The sequence below is a fragment of the Tachysurus fulvidraco genome, chromosome 1 (assembly GCF_022655615.1).
Source record: "Tachysurus fulvidraco isolate hzauxx_2018 chromosome 1, HZAU_PFXX_2.0, whole genome shotgun sequence".
NCBI classification, from domain to species: domain Eukaryota; kingdom Metazoa; phylum Chordata; class Actinopteri; order Siluriformes; family Bagridae; genus Tachysurus; species Tachysurus fulvidraco.
The window spans coordinates 25717794-25738394 of record NC_062518.1 but is presented as its reverse complement, the minus strand read 5'-3'; the positions used below and the strand labels follow the sequence as shown (position 1 = coordinate 25738394).

The following is a 20601-nucleotide window of genomic DNA, read 5'->3' as shown; positions in this document are numbered from 1 at the left end:
TCTGAAAGAAAGCAAAAAAGGTGAGAACAATGTTGTTTTGTTTTGTATCCACTAAGTATCTTAGGCTGCTCTCAGGAACATCTCCTTGTGAGTTACAAAAAAACAGCCTGATTATGCATTTTATGTGGTTGCCCTTTTAATTCATGACGTGTGTGTGTCTTCAGCTTGAAAGTACAAATGTGCCCTTTAGATGATGCAATATTCTTATCAAACTCGTCCATGCTGATGGCCCCATATGTTTGTCAAAATGTGTGGTTTCTTTTTTTTTGGGTCTTGTTTGATTTGTGTCTTAGCCTCTCTGCTGAGCCCCATTCTCCCCAGGGGCGAGCTACTCACTATTTATACAAAATTAGCAGCTGGGGCCCTTCTGGGGGTGTTTGTGGGAGTGTGTGTGGGCATTTTTTAAAAATCTGATTTACCCTGGCATTATAAATTGTTTTGTATTTCTGAGAACTGCTGAACCCGTCACGTATCATTTACCTTGATTATACTTCACACACAAGCTAAATTAAAAAGCCAGGGAAGATATTGTAACAAGTGCTTCATATATTTTGCCCTTTTGTTGCACCAGATTCGGGTTCTTGATTCGGCCATCGGTGTGCTCAGGTCAAGCAGGATTAAAATACTCCAAAGACTGTTGTCTCCTGCTGCAGAGCAACTTGTGAGAGCACCTGTGTCTTTTTTTTACGCTTTAATAAATAATTAAAATCTGCTTGTCGTCCAAGAAGCTATGAATAAATGACTAAAAGTCGGGACATAAAATATGTTTGTTCCGTATGCTCAGGCAACTGAATTGTCCATCTCTGAAAAATTTGATTCGAAACAATTCAATTTTGTTTTACTTTTGTGATGTTTTTAAAAACATACATTGTCACAAAGCAGGTTTAAATTCCCTATTTCCTAAATGTAAAAGTTATAAATCCGTCCCTAAAGAGAGCCAGAGGAAGAACTCTTGAGAGGTACCAGTTTCCAAAGGGAACCCAACCACATATGCACCTAAGCACCATTACATAATAACTTCTATTACTATATGGCATGTAGCTGAAAAAGTGCTGTTATTTAAACAGGAACTTATGAATTTAAGTGATCAATGTATGAGTTTGCATTTAAATTTCAGAATTTTAGCTTTTGCAGTCCTAAAGTTGTCCAGAGAAGAACATCTACAGCTGCCTTTATGGTTTCAATGAGTTGGAAGAAAGTTTTTAGTCAATCTAATCTAATCTAATCTAATCTAATCTAATCTAATCTAATCAAATCAAATCTAGTGGTATGCTTGAGTGATTGGGTTTGTAGTTCCACATACTTACCAGACAGTTTATTACCAGCATAGCATGCTATGTAGGCCAGTCAGCCTCATTGTGCTTCTGTGCAGTGGGATGAGAATCGTGCAGGATTAGTTTATGCCGTGGTCCCTTGCTTTGTGTGGGTTAGTTTTCATGTGTCTGTCGGACATGCCACTTGAGGTGGCGAACGAGAGAGCGCGACAGAAAGAGGTGGCGCATCAAAGGCGCAGTAAGTTCAAAAAAGTGACATTTTTAGTCAGCAGTAGTATTTCAGTCCTCACTGAGGCTCTCTTGTTCGGCTTGTCAATAGCACAGACGTGTCTCGAATAGGAAATACCTGGTTAAGCAGAGATGCTTGAAACTGCACTTCCTCTCTGGCAAATTTAGTGGCTGCTTGTCCGTTCCTTTGGTTTTTGAGTCGAGTTTAAATGTTTCTCAATTCACTCTTGTGCGTTCCTTATGTTTTGTTTCCTCTTCTGTCATGAATCTTTGTGAGTTTTTACTGATTTTACTGTTTTTACTGATTTTACCGCTTTACTGATTCCTGTATTCTTTTGGATGGATTTGGGTCTTCGTGTGCAGTGTTCGAGTTGAACTCCGCCTGAGACTTGCCAATCCATTACATTTTTTGCCTGAGAGTTCATGCTTAATTTTCTATGTTTAAATTTTCTATATTCAGTTTCGTTTGGTTGTATGCTGCTAAGGGTCTGAATGGACCAGTTAAATACGGTTAACTATTAAGTTTCACTTTAAAATTGGGCACTAAGGCACATATTCAGTCGATACCTATTTGTGCTGTATTGAATATGCATACACAACAAAACACCACTGTATATATTTGTATGTCAGATTTGTATAATTTACTTGATTTGCTATGCATGAGTGCCTTGTGCCAGGTTCTGATGGCCAAATGAAGTATTAGAACTTATTTCTGTAATAAACTCTACAGAATAATATGCTCTCAAAATACCACATGAGGTTCTTCATCCTCCTTGGCTATAAACTGGCGTTGGCTTGAAGGGTGTATCCAGTGCTCTGCATTAGGTGTAGGCAGTCCAGGACTCTTTATGCATGTAGCAGAGCCTAGTTGTGGAGGTTCTTCTACACATTTTGCTAGGATTTATGCTTAGCGTGAAATGTCAAATGCTATATTGCTACAGATTCTTACAGCTATTAAAGGAAGTGATAAATGTTAAATATAAATGTTATTTAGCTCACCACAGCCTCTGAGGATATTAATTTGGGAGGGCTTCTACTTGCTGAATCCAAACTCCAATTGCATTCAAAATCGAGAAAAACAGAATAGCTACTGTTGAGCTAAAAGCAGCTTTACTCTTTCAGAGAGACCTTTGGAAAGTGATAAAGGTCTCGCTGAATGTTCACTGCTAATTTGGAATTAGTCAACGGTTTGACATCTGTGTTCCCTAATGAGCACTAAGTACCTGATATAACCATCTAATTATCAGAGCTAATTGCCCCCAACTCATGCTTGTTTTGGGAACTCTCTTTGAGGTTAGGCTTCGTATGCTTTTCCTTTTTTGTTCTTCCTTCCTTGTTCTCGTTGCTTTGCATTCTGCTGTGTTGTCAAAATAGCCAGTCTTCATATCCTCATTAGAAGAGCACTATTGTATGGCAGGCGGCGAGACACCGTGCTGCATTTTGACTAATAGGAGTTGGCTACGGCCCCTGGAGACTCTAATGACCACTGGTGTCAAACTCTCTCCCTGCCAGGCCCATGGCTCAGATGCAGCATGCTGCCTGGAGCTGTGTGTTTGTCTGTGTATTTGTCTGTCTTTCTGACTGCCTGTTTAAATATGTACGTTTAACAAAATGATTCGCAAACGCTCTTTCAATGTCGATGTTGAAATCTTTGTGGTCAATGCTTGAGACACTACTTGTGTATGTGCATACTTGTGCTAGAGCATACAGCATGCAGAACATCAATAAGTTCTTATATGCTATCTTATATCCCTGAGAGCTGCAGACTCTTTTTTCTGTGCTAAACAGATCATTCACATAGGAGCCAGAATGGAAGGCCAGATGCTCCAAGGAACTCAGTGTCTATGTGCTAATGTAAACTTAGCTGGAAGACCTACAGAGGACTGAATACCAAACTCGCTTTGCCTGAGAGTCCAAGCGAACAAACCACATTTCAAATAAACACTCGTAATTCCTGATGTCCTGTTTGAGCCTATAGTTTATGTAACATGTCACATGCTGAGCTACACTATATGTCCAAAACTATCTACACACTTGCTAACAAAAAAGAAGAAGAAAGAAAAAATACATCACATGACCTGTCCATTTTAGTTTTTTATTCCATAATTTTTTAAAATTAAGTGAAGCTTTCTCATATATTAACGATTATAATTATATTTTTATATAAATTAAGTATCAAAAAGTTATATGGCCCCATTAACGTTCTTAGCAAGACTGAAATATCTAGTTCCCCCATGAAGCACTTAGAATTACTGCAATTTGGGTTACTTAAGTCATAAGTTTGTATAATATTGGCCATACAGGTTTCACTGCCCCATTCAGTTAGGTAAAATAAAAAAAAAATCCTACTAAGAGTGTGGCTGATTATCATTATCATTACCAGCTCTGTTCTTATACTTTACATTACGAGCAGATGTAAACTATGCATTTATGCTTTCTCGGATAAAGCAAACCAAACGTGAATAAAATTCGCCTGACCACTGATTAGGAAAAATAAACAGAATCGAAAAAGCAATGATCAGTGAATCGGAAAGGAGGTGGGAGATGAAGACACACTTCCTTCCAGTGCTGGTTTTACAAGGATGCTTTGTGCTGATGTTGAATAGATGGACCGTGATCCATATTAAAGCGATTTGCTACAACGCTGAGAATAAAAATCGCTAGATAAGGAGTCAGAGCTACCTGTAATGATCTGAGTTAAAATCACTGGTGAATAGTATAGCTGTATGTTCTGTATTCTGATGTTCACCATATAAAGTGAAGCAGTTAATTAATAGTAAATTTTATTTTAGGCTGAACGACGTTCATATCATGCTGTCCTACAGTATACGACTGCAGAGTAGAAAATCGCAGTATATCGACTGCAGAGTAGAAAAAATAAGCTACATATACACTGTGCTGGTTGCTTATAAAGCCATGCATTTCTTCCTTTTATTAAATGCCAGTTCCGTATGTTCAATTCAGTTCCCATCTACCAAACTATGCTGGTGTTTAGTTGGGTTTTTTTTTTTTGTGGTGAAAGTCTGTTTTCTCTTTGCCTGCTAGGTATTATCAGTGTTGTCAGTGTTGGCACCTTCTGGATCCAGTTCAGGTTCGTTACCTGTTTAGCCAGGTTAACTAGTCACCAAAGTTTGACATGTTAGCCAGTGTTGGTGATGTTCCCAATATCATTTCCAATAATATTTATGGAAAATAAACAGAATCAGAGAAATGATTGATTTAGGCTTGAACATGATGCCTAAATAAGAATTCATGCTCAGTCTGATGGACTACCATGCTGAGTGAGACCTCATGGATAACTGAGTGGGAATGGTTCAGAGGTCATATTATATGTTATTACATGTTCTCACTAACCTACTAGGTATTTAATGCGTATTTATTTTTATAAGACCTGCCTAAATGTGCAAACATGAAAAATTAAGAAGTAAAAAAAAAAACAATTACACAACTATAGGAAAATCAAGAACAACAGAACAACTGCACTGTGTTTTGCTATTTTTTTTTGGCACTAAGTTAATGCATGTCCAACCCACCAAGTCAAATTACATGTAGCATGTGCAATGTGATTCTTCTATATGCTTCTGCTTCATCATTTATTTAGCTTATAGTATTGTAAACAGGCTCAAATGTTTGACTTTTGTTTACAGGGTTGGTTGTTTGCAACAATAAGTGACAGTTATATTTTTATGATGTCGCTGTTTAAACCAGGGTTATTTGATGCAGTTGAAGTGAAGACTGTGTGCAGGATTCAGTATAGAACACCAACCACTCACAATAGTTTCAGTTAAATATCTTAAAGCTGCAACATTGACCACGAAACAAATCAAACAACTTCATCTGCCAATATCATCTATAAAACTATCTCTAATGCTACTCTACTATACAGCTGTAAAGTATCAGGATGCCTCAAAATAGCCTGCCTTAACAAGTCATGTATGGACATCCTCATCTGAGTCACTGCTACACAATTTGTCAGAAGATGTGCTACAAAAACTAGCAGCAAAAACTATCACTGACGTAATGTCAACTGTCAGTTTGTCAGTCACGGATTTGACTTTATAGCCATCAAACAATACACTGTTAATAAGCATGAATGTCATCCTTGGGTGTAATGGACTATCATAATGATAGTGTGTGAAGGTACATCAACAACAATACAAATTCTATACAAAGAGGTGTTTTGATATGGAACAAACATAAGCATTGGCATCTCTGTAGATATTTATTCTAGTTTTGCATAATCTATTTACTCAGCAGCAGTGTACATTAGAACGTAACACATTTTAAATACGGCTCATTGAATATCGGTTCTATGGTTCGGCTTTCACTAGTCACGAGTGACCCTCTGGGGGTGTATATGAAGTGGTAGTGAATATGCACTGTGTTGTTTTCTTGGGCCCTTCGGAATACTGTGAATAAATGTCAATCTGAATCGAGATTTTTAGGGCTACGCATTTTTCATCAATCTATTAAAATGGCGCATGTATACTACGTAAACATTTTGGGTTCCAAAAAAAATGCAAAAGGATTGTTTGTTGAATTGGTCACCCATACATCAGCTTCACCAATCTACAACATCACAGATTGGAAACGTCATTTAAATTCAGATCACACTGCAGGCAGTACAGTATCTTGAATTTTTTTTAAAACATTGCAGGAGTGGGGCATCAACAAAGAGAGTGTGGTCAAGGTTACAACTGATGATGCTAGTAAGACATCATCTTCCCCTACCAGTGGTTTGGGCATTTTGGCTTGATTAGGACTGAAGCTCTTTAAAAAAATAAAAATAAAAAAAAAATAAAAAGAGGATGGACGCTGTCAACATTTTGTGAAGGTATTTTTGAAAAGCTGGAATAAAAGAAGAGAGCACAGAAATAAACATAAGGCCTTGAACATGCCTCAGAGATTGCTCATTCATGATGTAGTCACTAGATGGGTATCGACACAGAAAGAGGTTTATTGAACAACGGGAGGCATGCTGTGCTGCACTGGCAACTGAGAGAGTGGCATGACTTTTGATGCTATCGGATACAAATAGTCACTGAGCAAGTCCTCAGAATCCTTGAACCACTCGGTTCTTTTACAGATGCTTTGGCTTCAGAAAGCAGAGTAAGCCTTGATGCTCTCTCCATTGTCTCGGACATTCTTGAGGTGATAAATGAAGACCGTGCCCTCACCATAGACTTGAAGAGGTTAATGAAGTCAGACCTTGAGTCCAGGTACACTGATGGTCCAGCGAAGGGGATGGAATTGACAAGCTTTGTTGATCCTCAGATTAAGGAGAGCTTTTCTGATGACCTTGAGGCCACAGTAAGTTGCTACGTTGAGAAAGCCTCAAAATGATGGAACACAGACAGAGCAAACCAGCACAACACCACTGAAAAAAACAGCACCAAATCTTGGCAGACCTGCTCAAGAAAATCACCTCCACAAGGCAACAAACTTCATCAGTTACCTCAGCATGAAAATGTCATATTGTCACATGTCAAACTGCAGGGATTTTTATTTCCCATTATACTGTTTGCACAGCTCTCTGTAGCCCTAGACATTTTGAATTCTTGCAATCTCTGCTATACTGTGTGGATACTTATATCTGCACCTATAACTATTCCACTATTCCACTGCTGTGATTCTATTTCTCGCTTTGAACAAGTGAGGAAATGCTGACTGAATGCAGCATAGTTTGTGTTTTTGTCTCTTTTTTGTGATACAAAGATGACGTGCGCGCACATACATGGATGTGCTGGTGTATGGTATATTTGGTTTCAGTACACAGATATTTACTTCCATTTTTCCTCCACATCAGGATTGCCATATAACGGAAGCCACAATGCTTCCAAACTCAAAGCCACTGCTGCTTTCCCCAAATCTACTCTGAATGTATGTTTTCTCACTGGCTCTTTTAAACAGTGTGCCTAGAAGTCTGCTTTCAATGCCTTGTAGCCTTTCCTGATACAAGAAACATGTTAACTGTAAGTGCTGTTACATTGCTGATCTTCCTATGTATCTCGAATGCATCACTGCGATGCTCTTTTAACAAAGATCTCTGTGGCATCAATCCCCTTATCATATTAACTCTGGGCCTGTTTATTGAACACCCTGCTACCATTGTTTACCTTCACTAAATGCTCATTAGGCTGAAGGCCAAATGCTTGTCAACTTCTGACACTATTAACAGGATAGTCAGTTGAGGCCACCGCCAAGAGCATCAATTGAGAGCCTTCTTTTGTGTGAAGATCTCGGCTTCTCTACAATCTTTTTCCCATGCATTGTGATGCTGTTATCCTCCTTCCGGCAAGCGGCACCTTCCTGCAATGGATCTATGGACTGGTTGCGGCCCACAATAACAAAGAGTAGGAAATCTGTTGCTCTTTAGAGAAAAAGCAGATGAATTACAACGAGTATAGTGCAGTGCAGAAGGAGGACAGCGTCTGTCCCTCCCCTGGCCTCTTGCAGGACGTTACTGAAGACTTGGCAATGTTGGGGGACAAGGATTTGAGAGTCAAGTATCTGTGAATGGGAAGCGTTGGTGGTCTGGGTCCAGCTCCTCAGAAAACAAGTAGAAGAATCTGTCAGACAGAATCCTGTGGATGTGCATGGCTCTCTCCCTCTTTCATCTAGCAAGCTCCAGGCAGCTAAGCTAGCAGTTTCCTGATATTCAGTATGCACCCAAAGTGCTTGGAATGACAACGAATCTATTCATGGCAAAAGTAGAGGCAAGGGCTGTGGATCTGCTCAGCTCCCCCCTAGAAGTGTAAACGAGGGGGGCACTTTCTCCAATGTATAATAGAGCAGAAAGGGGTTTGCAAAGAAGGAAAGGAGGTAAGGGAATGGATGAGGGAGGGTATGTGAGAGAGGGAGTGTGGGTTGCAGGAGGGTGGGGGAGAGAGAGACAGAGAGAGAGAGAACACTTCCACGGCGAATGATTGAGAGAGGCGGAGAGGAAGCAAAACTCCCTCAAATGAAATGAGGTGAAAATAATTCAGGCATTAATCAAGCCTAGCCGAAAGGAGGGTCCCCGCCCCCCTTCTCGTGCACGCGCCCTCTGTGAAAGCGAATGGAAAGGTGAATGAGGAGCTCGAGATCGGAACCCAGAGAAACTGCAGGTGCTGGTGAACCATGTCGGAGTCCAGCAACACCGTGGCGTGTCAGGCTGATCAGGTTAGTGTTTTCCTGCCTGTGTCTTTGTTAAAACTGAAATAACACTGTAATAACGGTTCCGTTTTTTTAATTTTTACCAAAAGTTTGATTCCTTAGCTGTAATGAGAAAATCATTAAGGGGAAATTTTCATTGCCAAATTCAATAAGTGCACAAGAGTATGTTATACCGAGCATCAAAGCGGTGATTGTCTGAAGCTGCCCGGACGACGGCGCAGGGTCCTGAAAGAATTGAATTAATCAAGGCCAAGCATTGTTTGTACCGCCTTATTTTTCAGCCATCATTCAGGGGCCTGTGACGACTCAATAGTCCATATACCACGTGAGATGGGAGCTGCAGCTCCTTAAAAAACAAACCACGTGTGGGCCGACTGAAAAGTTTTTATAACTAATTGCAGTGGGAAGTTCGGGCCGCACTAGCAGAGGGCTGTGTGATAAAGTTTCTAAGGAAGTGGGCAAGAGAACTGTGTGACTGAATGACAGAAGGAAAGGAGAAAAGTGTTCAGGCTTTTTTTTTTTTTTTTTTTTTGGAGGGAGGCTGACTCATATTTATGTCCTTCTTTCTTCCTCTGCTTCCTCTTTCCCTGCTAGGGCACTTATCACTTAAACAATCCCAGCAAGATTTGCTCGGAAAAAAGAGCCACAGATATCCTTTAAGCCACTTTGTAACCCTCTGATTTACATGTGGCACATTTCCAGTTTGTCAACTGAGCCACTTGTTCTGGACATGAAGATCTAACACCACCACCTGTCAAAAGAAATATTATGAATGTACAACAGTTTTCTTTTATTCTCAAACTTGCGTTGTGTATGAGTGCATGAGTGCATCTTCACTCTTAAGTATAGAAGTTTTATATCTATTTAGATATATATCTTTTTTTTATTATTAAAAACACCAATGTACCACTCAAAGATGAAAAGGTTGGTAGGTCTTGTAATTGAGTTCAATCTAAATAAATATCACTGGCAGTGTACTTTTATTTAGTAAGGATTAAATTGCTATATTGCACAAGGTCGTCTCGATAAAATGTTAATTACACATCTGCTAATATTTGATTTTTCACTCATCCCGCTAATTGAATTTCTTTTTTATTGTCTCTAATTGTCATTCTTCAGTTTCCTCTCCTTCTACCTACATCTCTTCCAAGCACATAACACAAGAGAGTTTCATCACATCCCTGTGTAACTGCTAAACGGTTTTCTTTGCTTCAGTAATAATTGCACTAATCAGAACTTGTAAGATGTTTACCAGAGCTGTAATTGTGCCCGTACTGACAGACAAAGCCCTGCATGCCTTTCACAGCAAAATCAATCAAAGGCATTTATTTTTCTGAGGTATGCATCGGACTGGCGTCCAGTCAAGGGTGTTTTCCCGTCTTGCTTCACTTCAATCCTGACCAGAATCAAGCTTTTGCTGAAGATGAACATGTTCGTGAGGTTATTCATTTAACTACTTGGACATGTAATGAATGTTAGTGCATTGGAGTATAGAAATTATAACTCGTATTATATCTATATCTATATATATATAATAAGAAATTATATCACTCGTTATTTGGTCACACAGGTGTGATTTTTATTAGCAGAGATGAGGTTCACTGTGTGTGGTTATTAGATGTTAGATACATGTACGTTCACAGCACAAGGACATTACATCGGAAAGGCAATCAGAGCGCGAGAGAGCGAGCGGACATAGGGACAGACATATGGTTGCTTGGAGGCAGCAGCCGCTGAGATTCCTCCTCTTGTCTCACACTGACTGTCCTCCAAGGCATACAGCTGCCACTAGTGCGTGTGTTCTATTAAGCGTTCTCTCCTTCTATTTCTTTTCCTCATCTTTCGGGGGCTTTTCCCTATGTTCTTCTCGGTGTATCCCAGGCTTATCAACCTACCCCATCAACCACATTAATAGCCTTTACAACTACTGTCATGTAATTATCTAATCATATTGCAGCAGCACAATGCATAAAATCATGCAGATACAGGGAAAGCGCTTCACGTAATGTTAACACAATCACCACAACGTGGAAAAAATGTCATCAACGTGACTTTGACTGTGGCAGAGTTATCAGTACCAGGCAGGCTGGTTTTTATTTTTTCTCTCTATAACGTTCATGCAAAATGGAGCAAAAAAAAAAAGGTAGAAAATCTTTGCTAATGAGAGAGGTCACAGGACAATGGCACTACTAATCAGACCTGTCAGGACATCAACCAACTGATGAGCAACAACCATGATGAGCAGAAAAGGATCAAGGAAGGTGCATTAATGTCAAACCTTATGATGGTAACCTCAGGTTTCTCTCCTGTGAGCCAACAGTAAACTGAGGCTACAATGCTCATGTTTAAATGCTTATATATACAGTATATATTTTTTAAGTTTATTCCAGTAATTTAATTATGATCGCTTGAATGAGTACAGGTTAATGAAATGTAGGAAGTGTGGGATCTGTAGGATCTGCTCAGTCAGTTGTTTCCTTGTCGAGATCTGAAACCAGTTGATGGTGGATAGTGAATAGGCAGCTAATTAACTACACAGCACCATGGTTAATAGAGTTTTACTCCTATAGAGGATATTGTAAAAACAAGTGTCTTAAATGGTGTTCACGTCCTTACAGAAAATCAGTATTGCCTGTATATGTAAAGTGGGCTCTTTCTTGGTACTGTGCAATATCTGTGCTCACCACTGATTGGTTTATTTTCTCAGGTTTTTCAGTGCAACATACTGTATACTTAACAAGCCGATCTGAATATTTGGAGCTCTGAGCAGATTCATACAGTGGCATTGCATTACACTACACATTTTTCTTTGTCAGAACCTAATACATTTAAGAATTACATCTAATACATTTAACACTTAATTACATAATTACATGCAGAATCACTGCACTCTCACTGCTGTGGCATAGGTTTAATTCCTGGGGCAGGCAACCAAACCCAGCCACTGAGGGGTTAATTCTCAGTGCTGCTTCCAAGTCTGGATAAAAGGGAAGCTTGCATCAGGAAGGTCATCTGGATTAAAACCTAGATCAAATATATAGCGACCCTGAACACAGGACAGCTGAAGAACAACAACATTCTAATTACATTTTAATTAAAACATTTTTTTCTGATCAAACATAAGCTTGCACTTATGTAAAGTTTGTCATTGTTCAGTTTCTGACAAAATCTGGCCAAAGATATATCAACATTTTTAGTTTTGGTATTAACTTCATAACACATGATCTGATCAAAATTGAAGCACCGAGGTCGATACCCATTATTACACAGGATTTTCATGCATCTCAAGCAAATATTTTCCTTTTCCTCAGGACAAAAGTAATCCAAGATACTAGCCAATACCAGAAAAAATAGCCTAAAAGGATATCTAATTATTTCCTAACCAAATTGTCAGGTGCTCTGATACTGTATGTTGGTAATTTGTTTGATCAAATTTGAGTTCCATTTTTAAATATTTCAATAAGAGGTGAAGGATAACAAGTCGGTCAGATACAAATAAAAGGAAATGAATTTGGCCACAGCATACAGTAAATCAAATATTCCAATATAAATATAAATTCAAAATATATAATAACAGTATATTTCATGGGGGGTCATGGTGGCTTAGTGGTTAGCATGTTTGCCTCACACCTCCAGGTTCGGTGTTCGATTCCTGCCTCTGCCTTGTGTGTGTGGAGTTTGCATGTTCTCCCCGTGCCTCGGGGGTTTCCTCCGGGTACTCCGGTTTCCGCCCCCGGTCCAAAGACATGCATGGTAGGTTGATTCGCATCTCTGGAAAATTGTCCTTAGTGTGTGAGTGAATGAGAGTGTGTGTGCCCTGCGATGGGTTGGCACTCCGTCCAGGGTGTATCCTGCCTCGATGCCCGATGACGCTTGAGAGGCACAGGCTCCCCGTGACCCGAGAAGTTCGGATGAGCGGTAGAAAATGAGTGAGAGTGAGAGAGTATATTTCACACTGGTCACCTGCTCCAGGAAATATATTTATATTGCATGTACAAAATCCAGATATGGTTTCTAGAATATTGTATGTATATTATGTGGTAAAAAATAAAATGTAAGAAATTACACCATTAACAAGAAGTCAATATTTTATCTTTTTAAAATAACTGGATTTTGCATTAGATAATTGGAGCATTTTCCTATTCTAGTGTGTTAGGAAAACAAAAGCAAAAATTAAAAACCGTTGTACTTATTTTCATTTTCATCGTAAAATGGAAAATGAACGAATGTGACATCCACAGAAGTTACACACACCCTGTCCCAGTTCATGGATTTGAATGTGACTGAAAAGCTGTGGTCTGGATTGTCCAGGGCAGGCAATCTTTGATACATTGAAGAGACTAAAGGCTTTTTGTCTTGTAAAATATAGCGATATGAATAGAACCTAGTGCCCCCAAAATACCACCCACTGCACTTTAACATGTAAAGTCATTTATATATTCATTTTTGCATACTTGTAATTTGACTGGAAGTGATTAAGATGAATTATGGTAGAGCAGCTTGTTATGTGTGTCTGAGTGTGTGTGTGTGTGTGTGTGTGTGTGTGTGTGTGTGTGTGTGTGTGTGTGTGTGTGTGTGTGTGTGTGTGTGTGTGTGTGTGTGAGACAGGTGAACAGCTTGCATTGGCTCCAAACTCCTCAGGCTACATTCCTGCAACGCTTGACAGCTATGCTCACTGAGCACTAATTAAATGATCTAGTTAAGCATGTGCAGTGCATGAGTACAGCTAGACCTTTCTGTCTGTACCGATCAGTTCTGGCAGTTTAGTACAAGTTCAAGCCTGTGCTGAGCTCAGCCAGTGCTCAATATTCAATGAGAACAAACTGATCACCGTAGCTCTGACTGGTTGCTCATTCTACTTAGTGTTGTTCAGAAAGCTTCATTCACGGTATTGCTTGCCAAATGTATCACCCGGGAATTGTGGTAACAGTATGTATGAGTTTCAGGAGCTAATCCATGGAATAATGCTGTTCCCTTTTAACAGGGATACATTACCACAGTAAAGAATGGGAGGATTGGCTGCAAATTTCTGTCGGGAAAATATATGAATTTATGCCGTGAATATGATGTACTGGATTTATATCATCAAATGGTTGTCCGATCAAATGACTTTCTGAACACATACAGTATGTTATTCATAGATCAGATTTCAGACTATATAGCTCCCCCCTCCCCCCAGATTTTTCTTCCACCATGTCAGACTTGATCCAGGTACAATTGGAAATCAGCAAAAAATGCAAACTGTCTGACTTGGACAAGGACCAGTTTGGAAACACCGGATTTCAGACTTTAAACACTCACTCATTAAATAGACCTCAAGTGGGGGAAAAAATCACCTTGTTGGAGTTTTGCTGTGCAAAGGAATTTTAAAGGTTATAAACGAAGAAGACATCTAAACCTACATAATGCACCTACATGTCATGCTTACTTGTGTACGTGAAAAACCTCATGTTAATAATAGTTTAAAGGATTTTTTCTGAGACCAGTGGACCCTAATCTTCACTCTCCTTAGATCATGAATTCATTTTGTGTCAGTTCCTTCTTGTTTTTGTCCGCAAGTCTGTAAAGCAATTATTTTTTAAACGGATGTGTTTTTCTGCTCCTTTAGTCCTGCCTTTGCTGCAAATTGCTTAGTGCACCAATATCACTGTCCTCAGTTATAATACAGATTGAATTTGTTATCACAAAGAGGTTTCTTATGAATCTACACAGAAAAACAGGGTTTTGTGCCTTTGTTTGGTCTTGAGTGGTAAAATTCACTTTTTTTTTTCCTGGGTCCTGTTTTTTCCTTAACCTTAGACAGGTGTCAAACTAAAGGCCTGTGGGCGATATGTGACCCCAGCAGCAGCCTGGTTTTGTTCAGCCTCTGCAAAGTAGATAAAAATATTTTGAATAATTTGAATGAATCATTTTAAATTGAAACAGCCTGTTGTACCTACTACTATAAATATTAATCCTTTAGACATTACTATCTAAGCTTTGCTTCATCTCGCTTTGCAAGTACATCAGGTGTTGGCCTTTAATGTGATTTCATAATAGTGCAGAAACAGGATACTATTTTTGTTATATAAAGAAATGTACAGAGACAAAATAAAGGGGAGATTAAGGCCATAGATGCTGTGATAACCCTGAGTGAGTTATTCTTAAATGTCTTTTCTTACATTATATTTTCAGCATTTGCACAACTTTATAAAAAGAAAAAAACTTTAATTACTTTGTCTACAGTTTATGGCCTTCACAGACATACTGAAATGCTGATGTAGCTCTGACAGAATTGAACTAGACAGTCTTGACTACAGCACTGGTGTTGTTTAAGCATTGTTAATAGCATTGTAAATTGTGTGAGGTTTTTTAAATACCAGTCAGTGTATATATTTAAACCTGCAGCTCAATTACTTGGTTACAGAATTAGCTAACAGCATGACCTAACAGCAACACAAATACGTCAAGGCTAGCTTTTGATTGATTTGACATGACCCCACAATGCCCTCTTTCCTAACGCAGGAACCTAATGCAAACCCAGGGTTGCCCTTCCCAACCCACTTGGACTTACAAGTTATTCATCAAACTAGTACTTTGTTTTCAGAGGTTATGAACCAATGAGGGTGCTCAAATTTTGGCCCACCACTTCCAGGGTGAGAAGCCAAAGCTCAGTGAATTACTTCACTTCACAGAGATTGTATAATGGGCCCTTTAAGGGCTTTGTACACACAACTTTATCTAATCCCACTGGAGCAGAATGAAGCCTCTCTTATTTCCCTCCTGAGTGATGTTTTGGGCATAAAGCAGATCCTGCTGTAGGAAAGACTAAATCCTAATGCAGATATGATGAACCAATTTGTACGTTTCCTAAATCATTTCTGACCCTTATTCTCTTTCTGCCAGGCAACAATCTTTCAGTTTTGTGACAAAAAGTCAGTTTTGCGATGTTAAGATTGTTGCATTGTTCTCTTCACTCTGCTTTCTGAATGATTTAACTCACTTATATGGTTAACATCAGTTGAACCATGTTAATCATGTCATTTTTATTTTTTGGATATTTGTAGTACTCAGTGACCCTCTGAAGCTGCACTCACACTGAACTGAAACTTTTACTCTCCTGCGGTGAAGGAATTTCACCCTAAGTGGGTTCAGGAGGTTGGGCAGGAGGTCAGCTCTCCTGCACTGGTGACCCTTGTATAACTGAACTATTTGAACAGATGGCTTCAGCTGTTTCCAAATGTGTTGCTTTGACTCTGAGATAAACACTCTCGCTGTCCTTCAGGTTGTCTTTCATGGATTTTATACATTGTCTCCATAATGTGTATTATATTAAAGAATACAAACCTCTTTGTTTGTCACTGTTCATACCGTGCATCCTGCTGTCCTGCATTAGGAGCTGGATGTTAGTGGTTTAAGTAATCTGTTAGTGACTCACTCACTCACTCACTCACTCACTCACTCACTCACTCACTCACTCACTCACTCACTCACTCACTCACACTCACTCACTCACTCACTCACTCACTCACTCACTCACTCACTCTCACACTCACTCACTCACTCAGTCACTCACTCACTCACTCACTCAGTCACTCACTCACTCAGTCACTCACTCACTCTCACACTCACTCACTCAGTCACTCACTCACTCACACTCACTCACTCACTCACTCACACTCACTCACTCACTCACTCACTCACTCTCACACTCACTCACTCACTCAGTCACTCACTCACTCAGTCACTCACTCACTCACTCACTCTCTCACACTCACTCACTCAGTCACTCACTCACTCACTCACTCTCACACTCACTCACTCACTCACTCAGTCACTCACTCACACTCACTCACTCACTCACTCACTCACTCACTCTCACACTCACTCACTCACTCAGTCACTCACTCACTCACTCACTCACTCACTCACTCTCACACTCACTCACTCACTCACTCACTCACTCACTCACTCACTCACTCACTCACTCACTCTCACACTCACTCACTCACTCACTCAGTCACTCACTCACTCATTCACTCACTCACTCTCACACTCACTCACTCAGTCACTCACTCACTCACTCACTCACTCACTCTCACACTCACTCACTCACTCAGTCACTCACTCACTCACTCACTCTCACACTCAGTCACTCACTCACTCACTCACTCACTCTCACACTCACTCAGTCACTCACTCACTCTCACACTCACTCACTCACTCACTCACTCACTCACTCTCACACTCACACACTCACTAACTCACTCACTCACTCACTCTCACACTCACTCACTCACTCACTCAGTCACTCAGTCAGTCAGTCACTCACTCACTCTCACACTCACTCACTCACTCACTCACTCTCATACTCACTCACTCACTCAGTCACTCAGTCAGTCACTCACTCACTCTCACACTCACTCACTCACTCACTCTCACACTCACACTCACTCACTCAATCACTCACTCACTCACTCACTCTCACACTCACACTCACTCACTCACTCACTCACTCACACTCACTCACTCACTCACTCACTCACTCTCACACTCACTCACTCACTCACTCACTCACTCACTCACTCACTCACTCACTCACACACTCACACTCACTCAGTCACTCAGTCACTCACTCACTCACTCACTCACTCACACTCACACTCACTCACACACTCACACTCACTCAGTCACTCACTCACTCACTCACTCACACTCTCACACTCACTCAGTCACTCACTCACTCACTCACTCACACTCTCACACTCACTCACACACTCACTCACTCACTCACTCACACTCTCACACTCACTCACACACTCACACTCACTCAGTCACTCACTCACTCACACTCTCACACTAACTCACACTCACTCACTCACTCACTCACTCACTCTCTCACTCACTCACTCACTCACTCTCACTCTCACACTCACTCACTCACTCACACACTCACACTCACTCACTCACTCACTCACACACTCACACTCAGTCAGTCACTCACTCACTCACTCTCACACTCACTCACACTCAGTCACTCACACACTCACACACTCTCACACTCACTCACACTCACTCAGTCACTCACTCACTCAGTCACTCACTCAGTCACTCACTCACTCACTCTCACACTCACTCACTCACACACTCACTCACACACTCACACTCACTCAGTCAGTCAGTCACTCACTCACTCACTCACTCACACACTCTCACACTCACTCACACTCACTCACACTCACTCAGTCACTCACTCAGTCACTCACTCACTCACACACTCACTCACTCAGTCACTCACTCAAGTTTCTTTAATCTCTTAAATTTAACTTTAACTTTAAAAAAGTTTCTTTAATCTCTTTAATCTTATATCAGCAGATTGTAATTCAGTGTGATTTAGGTTATAAACCATTTTGTTTCCCTATAACTCCTATAACTTGTCATTTGAATCCATTATTTTTTAATTATGTTTCATTGATTTCTTTAATTGCTTTCATGTTTTAAAAAAATGTACAGTTCTTTAAACTCAGGTTAACTGCTTAATTGAACGAATTACATTTATCTCTTTAACGTTTTTGTCCCTAAAATACTACGTTGGTCACTGTTGCCACTTACACATGAGTATAATATGGATCTGTCATTCATGTTTAAATTACCAAACATCATCATCTTCACATTTTGATGTTTTTATTGATAAATTACAGAACAAAAGAAATGAATATGCCATATTAACCATATACTGTAGTTTATCTTCAGAAACTCTCTATTCAGTATTCACAAAGCAGTTCTTGTATCAAGAGTGAGTCAAGGCTAATGACCTTTAACCTGATTGAGCCGTCTCACCAAAGGGCTGGCAAACAGTCTTCGAATTTCAAAAAGCCCAGCTATCCCCAACCGCCCCTGTCTGTATCAGAATTTTCACAGTTTCACAGTCTCATGAGTTTCCCTGTTCTTGCTGTGTTTGCAGAGTTCTCCATGTTCTGTGTCTGTGCCCTGCGTATAGAGTATAGAATATACGCTAATTCTAAAGTTTAGGAAATAATGAACATTATGTACTACTGTGCTTGCAGTGAGCATGTGTTTAGACTGGGTCCTACTGAGACCCTGTGTGTGTGTGTGTGTGTGTGTGTGTGTGTGTGTGTGTGTGTGTGTGTGTGTGTGTGTGTGTGTGTGTGTGTGTACTTGTGTAACGGGGCAGAGGATTCCAGCTGGGATCTTTCTTTCTTGATTTCTCTCTCACCGTCAGTACATTTTTAAAGCCCTTATACTGGACACAGCATGATTGTTGCCATTTTTGGATGAAATTATACTTATTAGGCATTTAACAATTAAATTAAATTATTAAAAATCTCAATAATATTTTTTTAAATATATTTTATTATTATTTTATATATTTTTAATATAATTATTAAAAACTAATAATATGAGAGTAAAAAACATGCAATACCTTTAGGTCAGTTATGTCTATACATACACAGTGAAAACAGATAAGCTTCTGTTTATTGTGGATAAAAACCTACTGTATTCATTTTCTGATGTTCGTACACACCTGATGGCTCAGCTGTGTTTGGCTCACCTTGATGTTTAACCAAATATCACCAAATATTGCTCGCATGCCTTTATGCAGTAATTTGGTAAATTATAATATTTTATTTCCCACCTTGGTACATTTAATAGCCAAAAAATATAGAGTGCACAAAAGGCACATTTCTGGAGGCATCTGTCAGAGCAGATGAAGTTCATAACAAGCAAGAATACCAAGTTAAATGTAGTGAAAGGGAACTTTACACTGTTCACAGCATGTGCAGCTACAAGGATTTGCCACCTCTGCAAACAGAGGAGGAACCGGTATTTGAGAAAAGCAGTTCAAAAGACTAGCCCTAGATTTAAAGACAAGTAGCGTTTTCATGATTATCAGCTGTACTCATGGAATTACGAGTCCACTTCACCTCTAATGCAGGATACATCCATATCGTCTGAGAGTAGCTTGAGCTTGACTGTTTGATGAGCACAGGGCCAGGTCAGTTTGATGGGAAATGAGCAACATGGTAAGAGCAGGGAGTGCAAGTACCTCCACCATGTTTTCTTTTCTGGTCACACGCTTTAAGCAGGTGTACCTTTAACACAGATAGCAGGTTACCTAGATGTCCAGCCAGGTTTGCATGCAGTTACTTAGATTTTCAGTGATAAAAACGAAAGGTCATTGTTTATCATTCTTGGCCACATTTCTCTCGATTTCTTACTAAGCTTCCATTTTCCCCCTGCTCTTATATCAACATCCAACACCACGCGATAGTAAGCGATGGGAGCCGAGTGTACAATCCTTCAAATGAACAGAAAACACAAAATAACAGGGAATTTTTTTTTATTAATGATAGCAATGAAGGAACTAAAGAAAATATAAAATAAAAGAGGAAATATGGACTCTTCCTACAATACAAAAGACATCTTAAATAAACACAGCACTAGTAGTTCACTGACAGACACAAATGGGATGTAATAGTAGAGATGATTAGCGTGTGCAGATATATTTGTTAAATTAATAAAGAGGTGTTTGCTTTTAAATGACCTGTAGCCAGTCCATATATCTGAAGTGTTCCAGCTGCTTCCACATCCAAGGCATTTTCTCACGCCTGTTCTGCTGTCTGCTGTTTGGCTCAGGTGCATTTCAGTCTCTCAGGGGATTAGAGTCAAAACTTTGATGTTTAGACAGATATAGCTGAATATATTCAGAACAAGAAAACCCGATAATAAATCCGTTACTGAAGACAGTCTCCAAACTAATGTTGCTAGTTAACATACAAACTTGCTAAACTTTTAAAGACAAAAAGGGCTGAACATGCATGTGAACATTTTATTTCCACTATTTAAACCAGTAAATAAACCATTCTGAATCGTTCCTGATTGATTCATTCTAACAGGTTATTTGATTCAGTTTTGATCTCACTACTCGCAAGCACCAAAGCTT

At 39.7% G+C, this 20601-nt stretch overlaps 1 protein-coding gene across 2 annotated transcripts in view; it reads left to right on the top strand.

Moving 5' to 3' along the window:
* slc6a9 (solute carrier family 6 member 9) overlaps positions 1-20601 on the top strand; it is a 44353-nt gene that overhangs the window by 9680 nt on the left and 14072 nt on the right. Inside the window, exon 1 of one of the 2 annotated variants that reach the window (XM_027133733.2) lies at positions 8407-8663. The exons of the other annotated variant lie outside the window; for it this stretch is intronic. Within the exon in view, the coding sequence (XP_026989534.1) occupies positions 8622-8663 (42 nt within the window). The 5' untranslated portion in view covers positions 8407-8621. Of the gene's footprint in view, positions 1-8406; positions 8664-20601 lie in introns of those variants that run through there. 2 annotated transcript variants of the gene reach the window in all.